General features: G+C 40.0%; 1 protein-coding gene across 6 annotated transcripts in view; it reads left to right on the top strand.

The window, feature by feature from the left end:
• PCCB (propionyl-CoA carboxylase subunit beta) overlaps positions 1-19,239 on the top strand; it is a 142,261-nt gene that overhangs the window by 46,291 nt on the left and 76,731 nt on the right. For all 6 annotated transcript variants that reach the window (XM_081569685.1, XM_081569687.1, XM_081569684.1 and 3 more), the window contains exon 10: positions 12,725-12,848. In XM_081569685.1, the coding sequence (XP_081425811.1) occupies positions 12,725-12,848 (124 nt within the window). The remainder of the gene's footprint in view (positions 1-12,724; positions 12,849-19,239) is intronic.

Below are 19,239 nucleotides of genomic sequence, written 5' to 3'. Positions count from 1 at the left end.
GTTTTTTCTTTTTTAAAGCTATATGTTTTTTGATTTTGTATTAATTCCTTTTCTCCTTTCATTTAATCATTTTTTCCCCTTCTCAGATTTTTGAACCATAAGTTTAATATATTTTCTTTAATTTTGATATAGCCACATCTAACTGCAGGGGAGTTAGGAAATATGAGGGCCATTTGGCCATCGTTTCTGTTACAGTGGTAGAAATGGAAGCTGGATTTTTGGTGGATACTTAGGAGACTCTGCTACAGTCTCTTAATCCTTTTAAAATACAAGTAAATAATATGTACAAAGGAGAAAACATACTATAGAAACATGTAAGGTGAAATACACATCTTTTCTCTCTCCTTATCAGTCTTTCTCAGAGGTAACTACTATTAAGTTTCTTGTGTATCTTTTTGGAAGACAAATTATATGTCAAATACGTATCAACATATTTACTTTTAACTGAAGAAAAAATTATTATAGACACTTGCACACCTTACTGTTTTTCACTTTCTCTCCCAGTCATGACACACAAAGTCACCTTATTCATTGTGATGGCCGTGTATTATTCTGTCGTATGGATGGAACATTATTTAAGCATTACTGTACTTACTGTAGAGAAGGAAATGGCAACCCACTCCAGTATTCTTGCCTGGAGAATCCCAGGAATGGCGGAGCCTGGTGGGCTGCTGTCTATGGGGTCGCACAGAGTCAGACACGACTGAAGCGACTTAGCAGCAGTAGCAGTACTTACTGATGGACAGTTCAATCTTTAATAGTTTTTGCTTTTACAGTAGTGGTGCAGAAAACATCTCTGTGTATCAGTATGTTTTTGTGACTATATCCATTGGATCAGAATGGATATTTGACCAGTAATGGAATTTGGCCAGAGAGCAAAAGTCTTAAAATTGTTTTTTTTTTTTAAAAAGGCAGTAGGGAAGGTGGTATTTCTGGGTAGTCATGGTCTTCTAAATCCAAAACTCTACACATCCCTGAAAAACTGTATGTAGGTCAATAAGAAGGAATAAAAACCTACCAATTCCATGCCTTTATTGTAACTGGAAGACAGGAAACCATAAACTTACTATAAAAATGAGTGGAACAATAAATACCATTTTCTAGTTGGACTGTTTCTTGAGTTTTGGCTATAAGTCTCTGTGGAGAGCTAGAAGTGTTGAGATGTTGCTCAGAAGAAAGAGAAGGGTATTTAGAAGAAACCACTCAGAGAGAAAGTTCACTGTAAGAGTGAAAATATTGGAAAAGAGTCCTGTTAGTTCAGAAGAGTTACTTCAGAGGGGGGATTTAAACATGCACAAGAATCACGAAGGCAGTCATGGAAGGGTATTCCTTCTTGGGAAGAAAAGATTTAAAGGAAGAGAGAGGCACCTTTCAGTTCAGTTCAGTCGCTCAGTCATGTCCGACTCTTTGTGACCCCATGAACCGTAGCATGCCAGGCCTCCCTGTCCATCACCAATTCCTGGAATTCGCCTAAACTCATGTCCATTGAATTGGTGATGCCATCCAACCATCTCATCCTCTGTCATCCCCTTCTCCTCCTGCCCTCAATCTTTCCCAGCATCAGGGTCTTTTCCAATGAGTCAGCTCTTCGCATCAGGTGGCCAAAGTATTGGAGTTTCAGCTTCAACATCAGTCCTTCCAATGAACACCGAGGACTGATCTCCTTTAGGATGGACTGGTTGGATCTCCTTGCAGTCCAAGGGACTCTCAAGAGTCTTCTCCAACACCACAGTTCCAAAGCATCAATTCTTCGGCGCTCAGCTTTCTTAATAGTCCAACTCTCACATCCATACATGACTACTGGTAAAACCATAGCCGTGACTAGATGGACCTTTGTTGACAAAGTAATGTCTCTGCTTTTTAATATGCTGTCTAGGTTGGTCATAACTTTCCTTCCAAGGAGTACGCGTCTCTTAATTTCATGGCTGCAATCACCATCTGCAGTGATTTTGAAGCCCCCCAAAGTAAAGTCAGCCAGTTTCCACTATTTCCCCATCTATTTCCCATGAAGGGATGGGTCTGGATGCCATGATCTTAGTTTTCTGAATGTTGAACTTTAAGCCAACTTTTTCACTCTCCTCTTTCACTTTCATCAATAAGCTCTTTAGTTCTTCTTCACTTTCTGCCATAAGGGTATTGTCATCTGCATATCTGAGGTTATTGAGGCACCTTTGGAAATTATGAAATGAGGGAAGAATGAAGAAAGAGATAAATTTATGTGTTTGCAAGATAAAAACCAAAATTTGAAGATCATAATACCCCTTTCCCTACCACTCTAATATCAAGACACCCATTAACTAAATGGCACTTTGTTATACTGACAGAAGAGGGTGCTCTTGAACTGAGAATCTTGTTCACCATCCAAACTGCCAACCTTGTTCATTCGATGCAAGTAGTTTATCTATATAAAGCTACTAAAATGAAAACCAAAAATGAGAATAAAAACTTCAATTGACAAAACTCCTTTCAGAGTAAGAATTCATTCAGCAGATGATCACCCTGCAGTTGTGTTCAGTAGCCTCAAATCATCTCAAATCATTTGAATTGTGAAAAATTCAGAAACGAATAACAGAATAGACATAAAATAGGAAGAGGTAAATGTTAGTGGTGACTGAATTAAAATTGGGGGACAAAATCACATATCAGAAATGAAGACAATTATAAAGTGCTCTAGGGAGAAAATTTGAATGAAATTTAATAAGGAATGTTGAAGAAAAGTGAGAGGACAACCAGGAATATAAAGAAAAATGTAAACAAAAATCAGAAAACAAGTGATTAAAGTGGCAAAGAAGACTGAACATACATATAACTGGAGTGTCTGATGAAGGACAAACAGGAATAGAATTGATGTGTAAAACTGTAATCCAAGAAAGCATTCCAGAAATAGGACCTAGAGCTACACTCACGCTGAGTATATGGGAAAATTAACCAAGAATGATGAAACTCTAGTTAATATCCACATATAACCATTAGATTTTTAAAAATCCTCTGATCAGTCATGACTGAGCACATAGTGCAAATACAAACAGGACTTTGAGGCAAAAAGATGAAAACTTACAAGGTTAGGAGGACTAGAGTAGCAGCAGATTTCTCAACAGCAACAACAAAGCAAGGCAACAATAGAAAAACACTTCTGGAGACTCCAGGAAAGAGTATGGGACTGAGGATGTTATGGCTGGCCAAGCTGATGTTCATGTATGAAGACTAAAGAAAACCAGTTTTAAATAGGTAAAACTGAGGGAATTCTGTGTTCCCAGGTGTTTCTTGAAGCTACCGGAGGATGAGTTTCAACCAACCAAGAGATGAGTGGAGAAATTTTAGCAAAGGGATTGATGGTACTTATTTAACTATAAGACTGAAACTGGGTTGGGAATGAGTGTTTCAGTTGGAGAAGAAAATGCCGCTGAAAGATGAAAGAGAGAGTACAACAGAATAAGTTCACTGATAGTTGTGGCTCAACAGATTTTAAAAGTAGACAACTCAGTTAATAAAGACATTAAATAGGGAAATATACTAAGGGCATTAAAAAGGTATGATTACAGTGGCAACCGCTAGATCAAAAATATACATCTTTTTAAATAAAAACATAAAACCTATCATTTAGAGCAGCAAATACAACATGATACACAGAATAATTATAAGAATAAAAATCTGAAATACCAATAAATATAAATGGCTTAACTTATTAAATTCATCTCATCTATTAAAAGAAAAAGATGTTCAATGTACCTCATAAAGCAAAACCAGCTATATGTGATGTACAGGAGACAAAGTGATTCTGAAAAGTTAAACATAAAGGATGGGCAAAGGTATGTCAGGAGAACAGAAATAGCAAGTATGTGTGAGCCTAATATTGGATAATGTAAAATTCAAATATTTACTGTGACAAGGACAGATATTTTCAAATGTTAAAAGCCATTATCCACAATAATGATAAAAAGATCTGTGCTCTAAATGATACAACTACCATCTTTGAAAAAGAAAAGCTATAGGATATTCAAGTAGACATAGGTAGAAACAACTGAACACACCATAATTAGTACAATGTACATGAAATGGACAAAAAAAGTAATATATGGAAGACCTCAGTAACATCATAGGTAGATATTATGCATGTATTTCAGACTTTACAGCCTGGTAAAAGGCAATGAATCTTATTCTCAAGTGCACGTGGAACATTTACAAAAGTTGATCATATATTTGGTCAGAAAGAAAGCATCCTAGCAGCCCATGAAGCAAAAATATTGTAAACAACACTGATCAAAACTAGAAATTTATAGCTACAACAATAAATATACTCATTTGGAAATAAAATTTCTGTTAATTCTTGGACAAAAGGAGAAAATAAAAGCCAAAATGACAGAATAATGAGGTGGCGCTAGTGATAAAGAATCCGCCTGCAAGTGCAGGCAGATGTAAAAGATGTGGGTTTGAACCCTGGGTCAGGAAGATCCCCTGGAGGAGGGCGTGGCAACCCACTCCAGTGTTCTTCCTGGAGAGCCCCATGGACAGAGGAGCCTGGTGGGCTATACTCCGTATGGTCTCAAACAGTTGGACATGACTGAAGAGACTTAACTTGCACACACGACAGAATTATAAGAGAATCAAGATGATGAAAACACTTCATATCAATATCTACAGAATACTCTCTGTGAGAGGAGGAAAATTTATAGCCTTCAATGCTTAGTAAAAAATGAAAGAAGGAAAAGAAACTAAATTCTGTACTCAAAAAGCTGGGGAAAAATAAAATATTCTAAAGGATTATAAGAATTTAATAATAAAGCAGAAATTTTATGATTTAGGATATAGAAAAAAAACTGTAACTAATGGAATAGAATAACTACTAGTCAAGTATAAAATAGACAAGTAAAAAGTGCAAAGGAAGAAATATAGATCAATGGAACAAAATAGAAAGCCCAGAGATAAATCCACACACCTATGGACACCTTATCTTTGACAAAGGAGGCAAGAGTATTCAATGGAGAAAAGGCAATCTCTTTAACAAGTGGTGCTGGGAAAAGTGGTCAATCTCTTGTAAAAGAATGAAACTAGAACACTTTCTAACACCATAAACAAACTCAAAATGGATTAAAGATCTGCATGTAAGACCAGAAACCATGAAACTCCTAGAGGAAAACATAGGCAAAACACTCTCTGACCTAAATCACAGCAGGATCCTCTATGACCCATCTCCCAGAGTAATGGAAATAAAAGCAAAAATAAACAAATGGGACCTAATTAAACTTAAAAGCTTTTGCACAACAACGGAAACTATAAGCAAGGTGAAAAGACAGCCTTCAGAATGGGAGAAAATAATAGCAAATGAAGCAACTGATAAAGAGTTAATCTCAAAAATATACAAGCAACACCTGCAGTTCAATTCCAGAAAAATAAATGACCCAGTCAAAAAATGAGCCAAAGAACTAAACAGACATTTCCCCAAAGAAGACATACAGATGGCTAACAAACACATGAAAAGATGCTCAACATCACTCATTATCAGAGAAATGCAAATCAAAACCACAATGAGGTACCATCTCACGCCAGTCAGAATGGCTGCTATCAAAAAGTCTACAAACAATAAATGCTGGAGAGGGTGCAGAGAAAAGGCAACCCTGCTACACTGTTGGTGAGAATGCAAACTAGTTCAGCCACTATGGAGAACAGTGTGGAGATTCCTTAAAAAACTGGAAATAGAACTGCCATACAACCCAGCAATCCCACTGCTGGGCATACACACTGAGGAAACCAGAATTGGAAGAGACACACGTACCCCAGTGTTCATTGCAGCACAGTTTACAATAGCTAGGACATGGAAGCAACCTAGATGTCCATCAGCAGACGAAGGGATAAGGAAGCTGTGGTTCATATACACAATGGAATATTGCTCAGCTATTAAAAAGAATGCATTTGAATCAGTTCTAAAGAGGTGGATGAAATTGGAGCCTATTATACAGAGTGAAGTAAGTCAGAAAGAAAAACACCAATACAGTATATTAACACACATATATATAGAATTTAGAAAGATGGTAATGATGACCCTATATGCGAGACAGCAAAAGAGACACAGATGTAAAGAACAGACTTTTGGACTCTGTGGGAGAAGGCGAGGGTGGGATGATTTGAGAGAGTAGCATTGAAACGTGTATATTACCATATGTGAAATAGATCACCAGTTCAGGTTCGGTGCATAAGACAGGGTGCTCAGGGCTGGTGCACTGGGATGACACTGGGGGATGGGATGGGGAGGGAAGTGGGAGGGGTTTCAGGATGGGGGACACATGTGCACCCATGGCTGATTCATGTGAATGTATGGCAGAAACCACTACAATACTGTAGAATAATTAGCCTCCAATTAAAATAAATAGTTTTAAAAAACGCAAAGGAAATATAAGAAATTTCAAAATCACAAGAGGTTAGATGAACTGGACATTTTATTTGGAAAATACATTTTACCAAAAACTGACCCTCTTAGAGGTAGAAAGCCTAAGTAGACCCAATTACATATTAGTTGTTTCACAAAAATAGCTGCAGGCCTAGATAGTTTCAGGTGGGAATTCTATTAAACTTTCAAAGACCAAAGAGTGACAATGCTACATAAATTGTTTCAGAGACTAGACATTAAACACACACATACACACACCCTTTAGAAATTCTTTTCATGAAGCAAGTGTGGCATTGATACTTGAACCTGATGTAGAAAAATATTTCAGATTGGCATCACTTACCATCACTTGGCAAGAATACCAAATGTTAACAGATTCCAACACCATGTTAATATATACCATAAGGAAGTAGGATTTATTGGAATGCAAGGTTGCTTATATAGAAAATCTATAATGTACTCTGTTAAAAGATGGAAGAAAGATCATGTAGTTGTTTTCATAGATGCTGAGAAAAGCTTTTAAGAAAGTTCAACACCTATTTCTAATACACACACTCAGACTAGGAATTGATGAATATTTAACATGATAGACTTTAATGTACACTTCTTCAAAACCAAGCATCTTACTTGATATGGAAATACTCACACTAAGATCTGGGATGCTGTCCATCTTCACTATTATTTAACATTGTACTGGAGGTATCAGTCAATGCAATTTGGCAAGAAAGTCAACTAGAGGCAAAAAGCTTTGGAAAGTTTAACCTATGCTTGTAGAGGACATAATATGCTAAAGATGCTAGAGAATATGTGATAAATAGAATAAATAGGGAACAGGATATAAAATTAACGTAGGAATAGTGTTCATATACACAAACAATAACCAATTGTATATGGTAGTGTAAAAACTCATTTTACATAGCAATAAAGATAGAACCGGACATGAAACAATGGACTCCTTTTCAAAACTGGAAAAGGTGTAGGTCGAGGCTACATACTATGACCCTGCTTAGTTAACTTTTATGCAGAGTACATCATGCGAAATGCTGGGCTGGATGAATCACAAGCTGGAATCAAGATTGCTGAGAGAAATGTCAACAATCTAGATATGTAGATGATACTACTTTAATGGCAGAAAGAGAAGAGGAACTAAAGAGCCTCTTGATGAACGTGAAAGAGGAGAGTGAAAAAACTGCCTTAAAACTCAACATTTAAAAAACTAAGATCATGGCATCCGGTCCCATCACTTCATGGCAAATAGATGGTGAAAAAGTGGAAACAGTTGCAGACTTTATTTTCTTGGGCTTCAAAATCAATGTGGACAGTGACTGCAGCTATGAAATTAAAAGACGCTTGCTTCTTGGAAGAAAAGCGATGAGAAACCTAGGCAGTGTATTAAAAAAACAGAGACATCACTTTGCCAACAAAGGTCCGTCTAGTCAAAGCTATGGTTTTTTCAGTAGTCATGTATGGATGTGAGAGTTGGACCTAAAGAAAGCTGAGCACAAATAATCAATGCTTTTGAACTGTGGTGTTGGAGAAGACTCTTGAGAGTCCCTTAGACAGCAGGGAGATCAAGCCAGTCAATCCTAAAGGAAATCAACCCTGAATATTCACTGGAAGGACTGATAGTGAAGCTGAAGCTCTAGTACTTTGTCCACCTGACGCAAAGAGCAGACTCACTGGAAAAGACCCTGATGCTGGGAAAGATTGAGGACAGGAGGAGAAGGGGGCCACAGAGGATGAGATGGTTGGATGGCATCACCGACTCAATGGGCATGAGTTTGAGCAAACTCTGGGAGATAGTGAAGGACAGGGAAGCCTGGAGGCTGCAGTTCATGAAATCGCAAAGAGCTGGACATGACTTAGCAACTGAACAACAACAAAGATAAAATATTTAGTAATAAATTTACAGGGAAAATTTTAAAACTTCTGAAAAACATGAATATAGGCTTGAACAAATGCAGACATCCCTTGTTCCTGGATATTGAGTTAATATAAAAATGTCAAAAGAAAAACTATGGCCATATCCTTTATTAAAGCATGCTATAGTTAAAACGGTATAGTCTTGACACATAAATAGTGGAATAGAATAGAAAAGCTAGAAGTTGATTCAAGTACATAATAGAGTTCAGGCACATATGATAAAGGTATTATGTCAAATTCTCGGGGCAAGATTAGCTTTTTAATGGTGCTAAAGAATTTGCTGGCAGTTCAGTGGTTCCGAGTCTACTCTCTCACTGCTGAAGGCCTGCATTCAAAAAAAGAAAATGGCCCTCCGCCCAAAAATAATGGTGCTAGGTGACTTGATAGCTGGTTGCATGCTCAGTCTCTAAGGTGTATTCGATTCTTTGCAACCCCATGTACTGTAGCCCACCAAGCTCCTCTATTCATAGGATTTCCCAGGCAAGAATACTGGAGTGTGTTGCCATTTCCTTCTCCAGGGGGTCTTCCTGACCCAGGGATCAAACTTGTGTCTCTGCATTGGCAGGCGGATTGTTTACCACTGAACCACAAGGCAAGCCCAAATAGCTGGTTAGGAAAATATAAAATTATATTTTTAGTTCATACCATATACAAAAATAAACTACAAATAGATCAGAGAACTAAATACAATAAGTGAATTAGTACTAAAAAAAATCATGGATCAATTTCTGTGCTGCTGCTGCCACTGTTAAGTCACTTCAGTCGTGTCCGACTCTGTGCGACCTCATAGACGGCAGCCCACCAGGCTCCGCCGTCCCTGGGATTCTCCAGGCAAGAACACTGGAGTGGGTTGCCATTTCCTTCTCCAGTGCATGAAAGGGAAAAGTGAAAGTGAAGTTGCTCAGTCGTGTCCGACTCTTAGCGACCCCATGGACTGCAGCCTACCAGGCTCTTCCATCCATGGGATTTTCCAGGCAAGAGTGCTGGAGTGGGGTGCCATTGCCTTCTCCACAATTTCTCTAGGAAAAGATAAAGGATTTTGAACTGATTTAAAATGCAATTTCTGTTTAAAAATTGATAAATTTGACTGTGTAAACATTTAAAAATTCCACTCTGCATGGCAAAAAGTACATCAGTTAAAAGACAGCCAGGAATGGGACTTCCCTGGTGGTCCAGTGGCAAAGACTCCACACTCCCAATGCAGGGGACCAGAGTTTAATCTCTGGTCAGTGAACTAGACCCCACATGCAGGAACTGAAGAGTTTGCATGCTACAATGGAAAGATCCTGCATGCCACAGCAAAGATCAGAGATCCTACGTGCCACAGCTAAAATCCAGAGCAGCCAAATAAAAACATGAATATTAAAAAGACAACCAGGAATTCCTTAGTGGTCCCTTTATTAGAACTCTGCTTCCACTGCAGAGGGCTGGAGTTCAGTCCCTGGTCAGGGAACTGAGATCCCACATGCCCCAAGGTGTGGCACAAGAGAAAGAAAAGACAACCAACAACCTGGGAGAAAATGTTTGTGACATATATCACAAATAAAGGACCAATAACTAAAATGTAAGGAACTTTTTAAAAAATTAAGAGAACAAAAACTAAAATTGATAAAAAGCAGGAAAAAATCATGGATAGCTGATACACACACACACAAGAAGATATGAAATGGACCTTAAACATCTTACAAAGATGTTCCAGTTTACTCATAATGCTAGAAATGCAACTTAAAATTATACTGAGTTGTTTCTCCTTTGTCAGATTGGCCAAAAACTAAAAACTTGGAAATGCTTTCTGTGGTAAGTCTGTGGAGAGTAGACACTCTGATATATTGCTGGTAAGGGTTATGGTAATATGTGAGATTTTGCCCTAGCAGTCCCACCTCTAGGGATTTACCTTGAAGATACACTTCCCACCATACAAAATTATAGATGAACAAGGTTACTACTGTTACATCATTATTTATGATTACAAAATATTCTAAGCAACTTGAATGTCAGTTTCACAATAATGTAAACAACACATAGGAGATTGAATAAACTATGGTATATCCATACAATGCAGTGCTATCCAGGAGTCAAAAAGAGTGAGGCAGAGCCCTCTGAATCATATGGAGTGATTCCCAGGATATATTAATTGAAGAAACCCAGAGTGCAAGAGAGAGTATTTCTCTGTCTAAGGTGGAAGGGGAATCAAAATGTTATAAATGTATCTACTCATTTCTGCAATACACACACAAATCATAAATCAGAAAATGATGACATTCATAACCTGGTGAGTGGAAGAGATTGGGAATGACATTATTAAACTATGTTAATGTTTACATATTAAAAAATAAAATCAATACTGGGTAGTTAACCTTTGAAATAAAAACAAAAGAACATGACTGTGTTTCAAGTGAATGACTTGAACACAGTATTTTGACTCTAAACCTTTAGTGTAATGACAGAAATAAGGAAATACTGAATTGAAGTTGTATTTTCTGTGTGTGTGTATTTGGCAGCCATATGAATTCTGAAACCATTTCATTTTTATTTGCAGATTGAATAAATGTTTTGAGGTTAATGGAGTTAGATTCCACTGTAGGAGAAAGAGGTATGGAAAGGGAGGTACTAGAATTAACCCTGTAGTTGAACTAGAATGAAGTCATCAGTGTGAACTCCCGATTTTCATATTACTCACAGAAATGTGTGTATGTGTGTGTCTGTGGACTTCCTATCTCTTTGCTCTGGGATAGCTTCTTGGAAGTAATTGTTTACCCCACCTCTCCACCCCAGGGACCTGGGCTTCTTGGAAAAATGGTTGTTTATACATTTGGGGCAGGAAAAAAATATGAGATGAACCTAGAAGTAAGGTAATTCCAGAAAGTAAGGTAGTGCTCAAAGAATGGTGGAGAAACATCAAAAGGGCATAGGATCTGTCTTGAATGAGCTCTCACTGTCAAATATGGGAAAATTTGAACATAAAGTAATGTTGGTAAAGATTGTAACCCACATGATAAAATATAAATCTGTAAATTCACACTGGATTTTCCATTAGTAAATGGGAACGGCAAAGACATTTTTAACAGGAGAATGCCAAGTAAAAAGTGGAGAAGGAAAATAGAGTTAGAGAAATCATTTGACAGTTATTGTGGCAGTAATTTGGGTTCCCTGGTGGCTCAGAGGTAAAGAATCTGCTTGCCAGTGCTGGAGATGTGGGTTTAATCCCTGAGTTGGGAAGATCCCCTGGAGAAGGGAATGGTAACCCTCTCCAGCAGTCTCGCCTGGGAAATCCTATGGGCAGAAGAGCCTGGCGGGCTACAGTCCATAGGGTTGCATAGAGTCGGACTCGACTGAAGTGAGTGAGCACTCATCCATGAATGCTAAGTAAACCTCCTGAGTAAAAACTTGACGAAGAATAGGATTTTTACATAAGTTTGAAATACTTCCCCACAAAATACTAATTACAAGTGGAAAAATAGTGGCTTTACAGGAGAGAAACCTGGCATATCTCACCTCTATTAATGGGCAAATTGACTTTGTGTGCCTTTTGATGTGATGCACTCGAGAGGGTCACTTCTGTGATATTCTGCCAAAAATGCTTAGGCTGAAATTAAACATGAACAAACATGAAACCCAAATAACCATATAACCAACCTGTAGTCTTCAGAGATGTTATGAACATGAAAGACAAAGATGGAGGGGAAAAATTTATGGGAGGCTAAAGAGGCATTACCACTAAAAGTACCAGGTGATCTTGGGTTAGGTTCTAAGACCAGACTTTTGTTGCTGTAAGAGGTGTTATTGGAATCACTGACAAAATGGGAATAAGATTTTATAATAGATGATAATCTATTAATATTATCATCCTTATTTTGACACTGTCATTGAAGTTACATAGAAGACTGTCCTATTTTTAGGAGATAGACACTTAGGTACTTAGAGGTAAAGAGGCAACATGTCTGTAATTCTCAAAACTCAGAAAAAAAGATTGCTTATATATACATACATAATAGTAAATATATATACACACTTATATTCTTGAGAGACTAAGAGAAGAGTAAGGTAGATAGGGAGAGGGAATGATAAAGCTTATATGGTAAAATGTTAATAACGGGGAATCTGGGTGAAGAATATTTAAATTTTTTGTACTATTCTCGAAATTTTTATGTAAGTTTGAAATTATTTCAAAATAAGGTAAAAAATGTATTAAATATGCCGAGTTAAATAGAACCTTTAAAAAGAAGGGTGCACTTATTTATCTTCCCCCAGCCGTGCACAGGAGGAGGTACCACCTCTGTGCGTTGTCCTGTTCACAGGGAGAACCTGTGCTGGGGAGCAGCTGTCCTGCCTGTAAATCTGTAAATATCTGACATTCTGTAATGTGGTTGTATCTTGTTTATCATTTTGAGCTCAGGAGTGAATTTATCCCTGCAGGTTGTTGATGAGCGAGAATTTTTTGAGATCATGCCCAATTATGCCAAGAACATCATTGTTGGTTTTGCAAGAATGAACGGGAGGACTGTTGGAATTGTTGGCAACCAACCTAAGGTGGCTTCAGGTAGGAGGGAAATGCTCTTACAGACCTAAATCGGGGTAGGGGAGCGGATGGGGGCCAGAGCTGCCTGCGCCCACAGTGCCTGTCTTCTGCCTTTTCCTCAGTCAAGGCCTTCTATGGCCAGAGAAACTCAATAGATGTTGCAAAAGCTCCTTTCTCTCTTAATTCCTCAAAATTAACATACGTATCTGAAAATGCTTCTTTCATGCTTCTCTAGTTTTTTAAATGTTTATGGATTACTTTTTAACTTTTAAGCTCTTCGCTTTTTCAGAGGTTTGCCTTCTGTCCATCTGGTTATGACTAACCTACTGAACTGTGAGCTCCATGAGGCCAGGGGTGTTGGTGTCTTATTCATAGTTTTATTGCTAGTGGCTTCAGGGGTGCCAGGTACAGAGTTATATGTGACAAGTTAACAGCATCCTGCTGTGCACAGTTTTCTGGTGAGATGGCCACACTTGAATCCCAGCTGGGTGGGATGGGGACTATTCCATGCTTGTGCTCAGGGTGGGGCTGGGGACTCTGCTCACCACTTCCCTCCTTACTATCTTCCTTCTTAGGTTTCCTTTGAATCCCTGTGTGGGATGCATACACCTTCCCTTTTTGACCCAGTCTCATCTTTTATTTCTGCCATGGCAATTTCTCCTTCCTTGTCTTTAGAAAAAGGTTTGTAAAAATGTTTTTTATTGTGGTAAAATATATTAATGTAAAATTTGCCATTTTAACCATTTTTTGTGATAGTGAACTATGGTTGATTTACAATCTTGTGTTAGTTTCAGGTGTACATCAGAGTGATTCAGTTTTTATATACGTCTATATGTGTGTGTCTGTATGATATATGTCAGTTCAGTTCAGTTGTTCAGTCATGTCTGACTCTTTGTGACCCCATGGACTGCAGCATGCCAAGCTTCCCTTCCGTCACCAACTCCCAGAGCTTACTCAAACTCATGTCTGTTGAGTCGGTGATGCCATCCAGCCATCTCATCCTCTGTTGTCCCTTTCTCCTCCCACCTTCAATCTTCCCCAGCATCAGGGTCTTTTCCAATGAATCAGTTCTTTGTATCAGGTGGCCAAAGTATTGGAGTTTCAGCTTCAGCATCAGTTCTTCCAATGAACATTCAGGATTGATTTCCTTTAGGATGGACTGGTTTGATCTCCTTGCAGTCCAAGGGACTCTCAAGAGTCTTCTCCAATACCATAGTTCGAAAGCATCAATTCTTCGATACTCAGCTTTCTTTATAGTCCAACTCTCACATCCATACATGACTACTGGAAAAATCATAGCTTTGACTAGATGGACCTTTGTTGGCAAAGTAATGTCTCTACTTTTTAATATGCTGTCTAGGTTGGTCATAACTTTTCTCCCAAGGAGCAAGCGTCTTTTAATTTCATGGCTGCAGTCATCATCTTCAATGATTTTGGAGCCCAAGAAAATAGTCTGTCACTGTTTCCACTGTTTCCCCATATATTTGCCATGAAGTGATGGGACTGGATGCCATGATCTTAGTTTTCTGAATGTTGAGTTTTTAGCCAACTTTTTCACTCTCCTCTTTCACTTTCATCAAGAGGTTCTTTAGTTCTTCTTCACTTTCTGCCATAAGGATGGTGTCATCTGCATATCTGAGGTTATTGACATTTCTTTTGACAGTCTTGATTCCAGCTTGTGCTTCATCCAGCCTGGCATTTCACATGACATACTCTGCATATAAGTTAAATAAGCAGGGTTACAATATACTGCCTTGACGTACTCCTTTCCCTGTTTGGAACCAGTCTGTTGTTCCATGTCCAGTTCTCACTGTTGCTTCTTGACCTGCATACAGATTTCTCAAGAGGCAGGTCAGGTGGCCTGGTATTTCTGTCTCTTTAAGAATTTTCCACAGTTTGTTGTGATCTACACAGTCTAAGGCTTTGGGGTAGTCAGTAAAGCAGAAATAGATGTTTTTCTGGAACTCTCTTGCTTTTTCCATGATGCAACGGATGTTGGCAATTTGATCTCAGGTTCCTCTGCCTTTTCTAAATCCAGCTTGAACATTTGGAAGTTCATGGTTCACATACTATTGAAGACTGGGTTGGAGAATTTTGAGCATTACTTTGCTAGTGTGTGAGGTGAGTGTAATTGTGTGGTAGTTTGAACATTCTTTGGCATTGCCTTTCTTTGGAATTGGAACGAAAACTGACCTTTTCTAGTCCTATGGCCACTGCTGCTGAGTTTTCCAAATTTGGTGGTGTAAGGGAGTTAGAGAAGGTGAGGTTCAGAAAAAGAACGATGGCACTTTACAGGAACAGACCACTTTTAATGAGGCGAGAAGGGGCAGCTGTCAGATTAGCGAGCTGCTGCACTAACCTAAGAAATGAGTAAGTATATATAGGCATGTATGTGGAAAGTTACTGTCTTAAGGGGGCCTGTTCTTCTCCAAGGTTGTTCGGAGTAGTTATCTGTTAAACAGCTGGGGCAAGGAATTTTGGAGATCGGCCAGAGGCTGGACCAGCTGGGAGCTGGGCATAATCAACCTTAATGTCCATTTTTTCCTTTGGGTGAGAGAGTTCTTTGTTTTGCATAGAATGGTGGGGAGGACCTGGAGGGGAGTTATAACTCCAGGCTATTTGAGCCATGTAACTTTCCTTCATTCCAGACCCTAAGGAATATATAGAAAAAGAGAAAGAGAGGTGGGCGCTGTTAGTGTTCAGGGCTTCTTCGTGCTGATAAATGAGGATCAGGGGTTTGTGGTCTGGGAGGAAGGAGGTCCAAGGCTTGTAGTGTTGATTTTTTATTTTAGCCGTCAGAGTCTCAGGCAAAAGAACAGTCTTGACTTGGACTCGGGAAATGGCTCGGATTTGGTCTTGGAGGAATCTCTGGAAGAGATTAAACAAACAAGGCCCAAAGGTGAGTAGGAGGATGATAAAAATGAATGGTCTGAGAAGGGGTAAAAGTTATAAAAGGTTTCTTATAGCCACAGTGTGGAGTATAATCTTCAATGTGTTCGAGCGTGGATCTTTGAGGACTCAAGACCCAGATATCTGCCAGAAGTTGTTCCAGGAATAATTGTAGCCGTGAATCTGACAGGCTCATCTGTCACCAGTTGGGACCAGTGGAAGCTGTGAGAACTTTAGAGTTGTAGGGCCTGTGTGAGAAAGTTGATAAGTATTAGTCTGGCAAGCGTTTTCATCATTGGGCTGTATAACCTTTTTTATTTTTTTAAACCAGGTGATGTGTACCCAAGGGGTGATTTCTTTTAACTTTGCAGTGATAGGGGTCAGCAGAATTACTGTGTAGGGTCTTGCCATTTTGGGGTTAGAGCTGAGTGGGACTCAACTGTCATATAGACTTTGTCTCCTATTTGAAGGGATGAGTATGGAAGATTGGGGTGTGGTCGAGGGAGGAAGTTATCCATATGTTGCCAAAGAGCATCTTGTATCTGGGCAAGTAAAGGAAAAGGAAGGTGGGAAGGCAGTTTGGAACTGTTTTGGGAGAGGGGAAGACCCAAAGGTATTATGGGCCTCCCATACATGGCCTCAAATGGACTGATATTTAAGGGGTTTTTTTGGTAAGGCCTGGACGTTTAAGAGGGCTAAAGGGAGGAGTTTAGTTCAGTCTTGATGAAGTTCGATCGTTAATTTGGTCAGAGTTTCTTTTAGGACTCAGCTGGCTCTCAACCTTTTCGGAAGACCAAGGATGATAAGGAATGTGAAACCTCTAAGGGACTTGAAGGGCTCATGCAATATTTTGGGTGATTTGGGATGTGAACTCGGGCCCATTGTCAGACTGGAGGGAGGAAGGCATTTCAAACCTTGGGAGGATTTTAGTAAGAATAAGCTGAGCCACAGTAGGGGCTCGTTTGTTAGTAGTTGGGAAAGCTTCAATCTATCTAGAAAATGTATCTACAAAGACTAGGAGAAATTTAACCCTTTTTACGGGTGGCATGTGGGTGAATTCTGCCTGCCAGTCTTGTGTGGGAAGATGTCTATGAACTTGGTGGGTGGGGAAAGGAAGGGGGTGAATGTTAGAATTAGGATTTCTCCGCTGACAAATGGTAGAAGTTTGGGTCAGATTATTTAAATAAGTCACATCGTCCTTAGTCAGTTTAATAAAGTTCTGAAGGAAAGCCTTAAGTACTTTTGCAGAGGGGTGGAAAAGGGAATGTAAATATGAAAGTAATGTGTGGATGTTAGGCTCACCAATTTGGGCTATAGTAAAGACAGCACTAACAGAGACGGCTTGTCGTTTTGTTTCATGATTTGTTATATTGTTATAAAAAGACTATGTCTCTGATGTCTCCGGCAATGTATTTATTACAGCAGCTTGTTTTGGGAACTGAGCCGCATGGAGGAGTTCAGAAATAAAAGAAGCATTGAGAATAGGTGTGTCCTTCTGAGAGAGCAATCTCCTCTCTTTTCAGGTTATAATGTTAGAATGTAATATGTTATAGACATATTTGGAGTCAGTGTAAATGTTTATTTTTTGGTCTTTGGCTAGGGTCAAAGCTTGTGTAAGAGTTATCAGTTCAGCCTGTTGTGAAGATGTGTGAGCTGAGAGTGTGGCTGACTTGATGAGGCAGGGGTGGGGAGGTAACTTTGTCGGGCTGTCTCTGAACTATAGTGTATCCAGCCCCAAATGGGGCTTGTTTTTGGGCATTGCCATCTATGAACCAGGATGGGACTTGTCAAGCTGTTTTGACAGATAGGCTATGGGAGCCCAGGTGTCTCTTGCCCGCTGACATAGAAGTCTCAGGGCCTGTCCTTGGTTGGAATGGGCAAAGAGAAAGAATGGCCTGGTGTGATCTGGCAGGTGGAGAGTTGGCACTCGGAGGAGGCTCTAGCTGAGCTGGCGAATAGGATTGGCCAGTGAGGAGGGGTTAAAGAGGGGCTCATCCAGACATCCTTTAATGGCCTCATAGAGTGGCTTTGCAATGAGGGAGAAGTTAGGGATCCAGATATGGAAAAAGTTTAGGAGGCCGAGGATGGACAGGAGTTTTCTTTTTGTTTTTGGAAGTGTACAGTTAATTAAGGCCTGGATTCTATCTGGGAGAATAGTATTTTGTTGGTGGGATATGGAGAGCCCCAGGTAGGTGACGTTTGTCTGTACTACTTGGGCCTTGGATCGGGACACCCGATAACCTCAGGATCCCAGGGCCCCAAGGCGTTTAGCAATATGTTAGAAGCAGAGTTTTAGGGTTGGGCTACAAAGGAGGAGGTCATCTAGTATTGAGGAGATGTCTTGGGGCTAGGTCGAGTGTCTGTAGGTCCTTTTGTAAAGCCTGTTCAAAAAAGTGGGGGCTGTCTCTGAACCCCTGGGGGAGAACTGTCCATGTTAGTTGTTGGGAAACATGAGTCTCGAGGTCTTGCAGGTGAAGACGAAAGGGGGTTGGGAGAGGGGGTGGAGGGGGATGGTGAAAAAGGCATCTTTGAGATCTAATACCATGAAGTGGGTTGCAGTCGGGAGTATGGCAGACAGAAGGGTGTAAGGATTAGGGACTACTGGGAATGTTGGCATAATAGCCTCATTGATTTTTTGCAGCTCTTGGACCAGTCTCCAAGAGTTTGGTCCCTTGCTTACTGCCAGAATAGAGGTGTTGTGTGGTGAATGGGTAGGAATTAAGATAGAGGCTTGAAGAAGACGGTCTATGATAGGCTTAAGTCCCTTGTGGGCCTTCGGGGTGAGAGAGTACTGTTGTTGGGTGATTATAGTTGAGCGGTCTTTTAGGGTAATGTGGACTGGGGGATGATGTTTGGCTATGGATGGGTGATCAGTGTCCCAGACTTGGGGTCTAAGGCGGGTAGATCCAAGGGAAGGTCAGGGGTAAGGGATAGAGTGGTCCAGGTGCCATCTACATGCAGAATATAGCGACTGTATCGAGGGGGGGTGGTATGGTAATAAAAACCCCCAATTTGGATAACAAATCTCTCTCTAGGAGTGCCATTGGGCCTTAGACATTATGAGAAATGAGTGTATGAGGGTCGATTTTTCAAATTGACAGAGTAATGGAGGGCTGATTTTTGGCCTTAAGGGAACTCCAGAGACTCCCTTGATTGTGAGTTTTGAGTCTTGAGTTGGGCCAGAGTAGGAAGTTAAGAGAGAGAGAGTGGTTCCAGTGTCTACTATAAAGGAGGTCTTTTTTCCGGCCACTACCCTGTCTACCCTAAGTTCTGAGCTTGTATCCGGGACATGGACCATGGGGCTGGAACCCAGGCCCTGTCATTGGAACAACTCTCGTAGGGTTGGGCTGGGGTTTTGGGGAGAAGTGGGGATCTCTCCAGGGGCGCCAGGGCATCCCTGTGGACATTCCATCCTCCAGGTCTGGGAGGCGGGGACCTCCCCAGGGGTGTCAGGGCGTCCCTGAGGACAGTCTACATCTCAGTGTCTCCACTGACCACAGGTTGGGCATGTTTTTGCGGGGGC

This window comes from Giraffa tippelskirchi, chromosome 2, assembly GCF_054371585.1.
Source record: "Giraffa tippelskirchi isolate mGirTip1 chromosome 2, T2T-mGirTip1v1.2.pri, whole genome shotgun sequence".
NCBI classification, from domain to species: Eukaryota; Metazoa; Chordata; class Mammalia; order Artiodactyla; family Giraffidae; genus Giraffa; species Giraffa tippelskirchi.
Note: the sequence above shows the minus strand (reverse complement) of the source record. Positions and strands in the feature narration are given on the sequence as shown.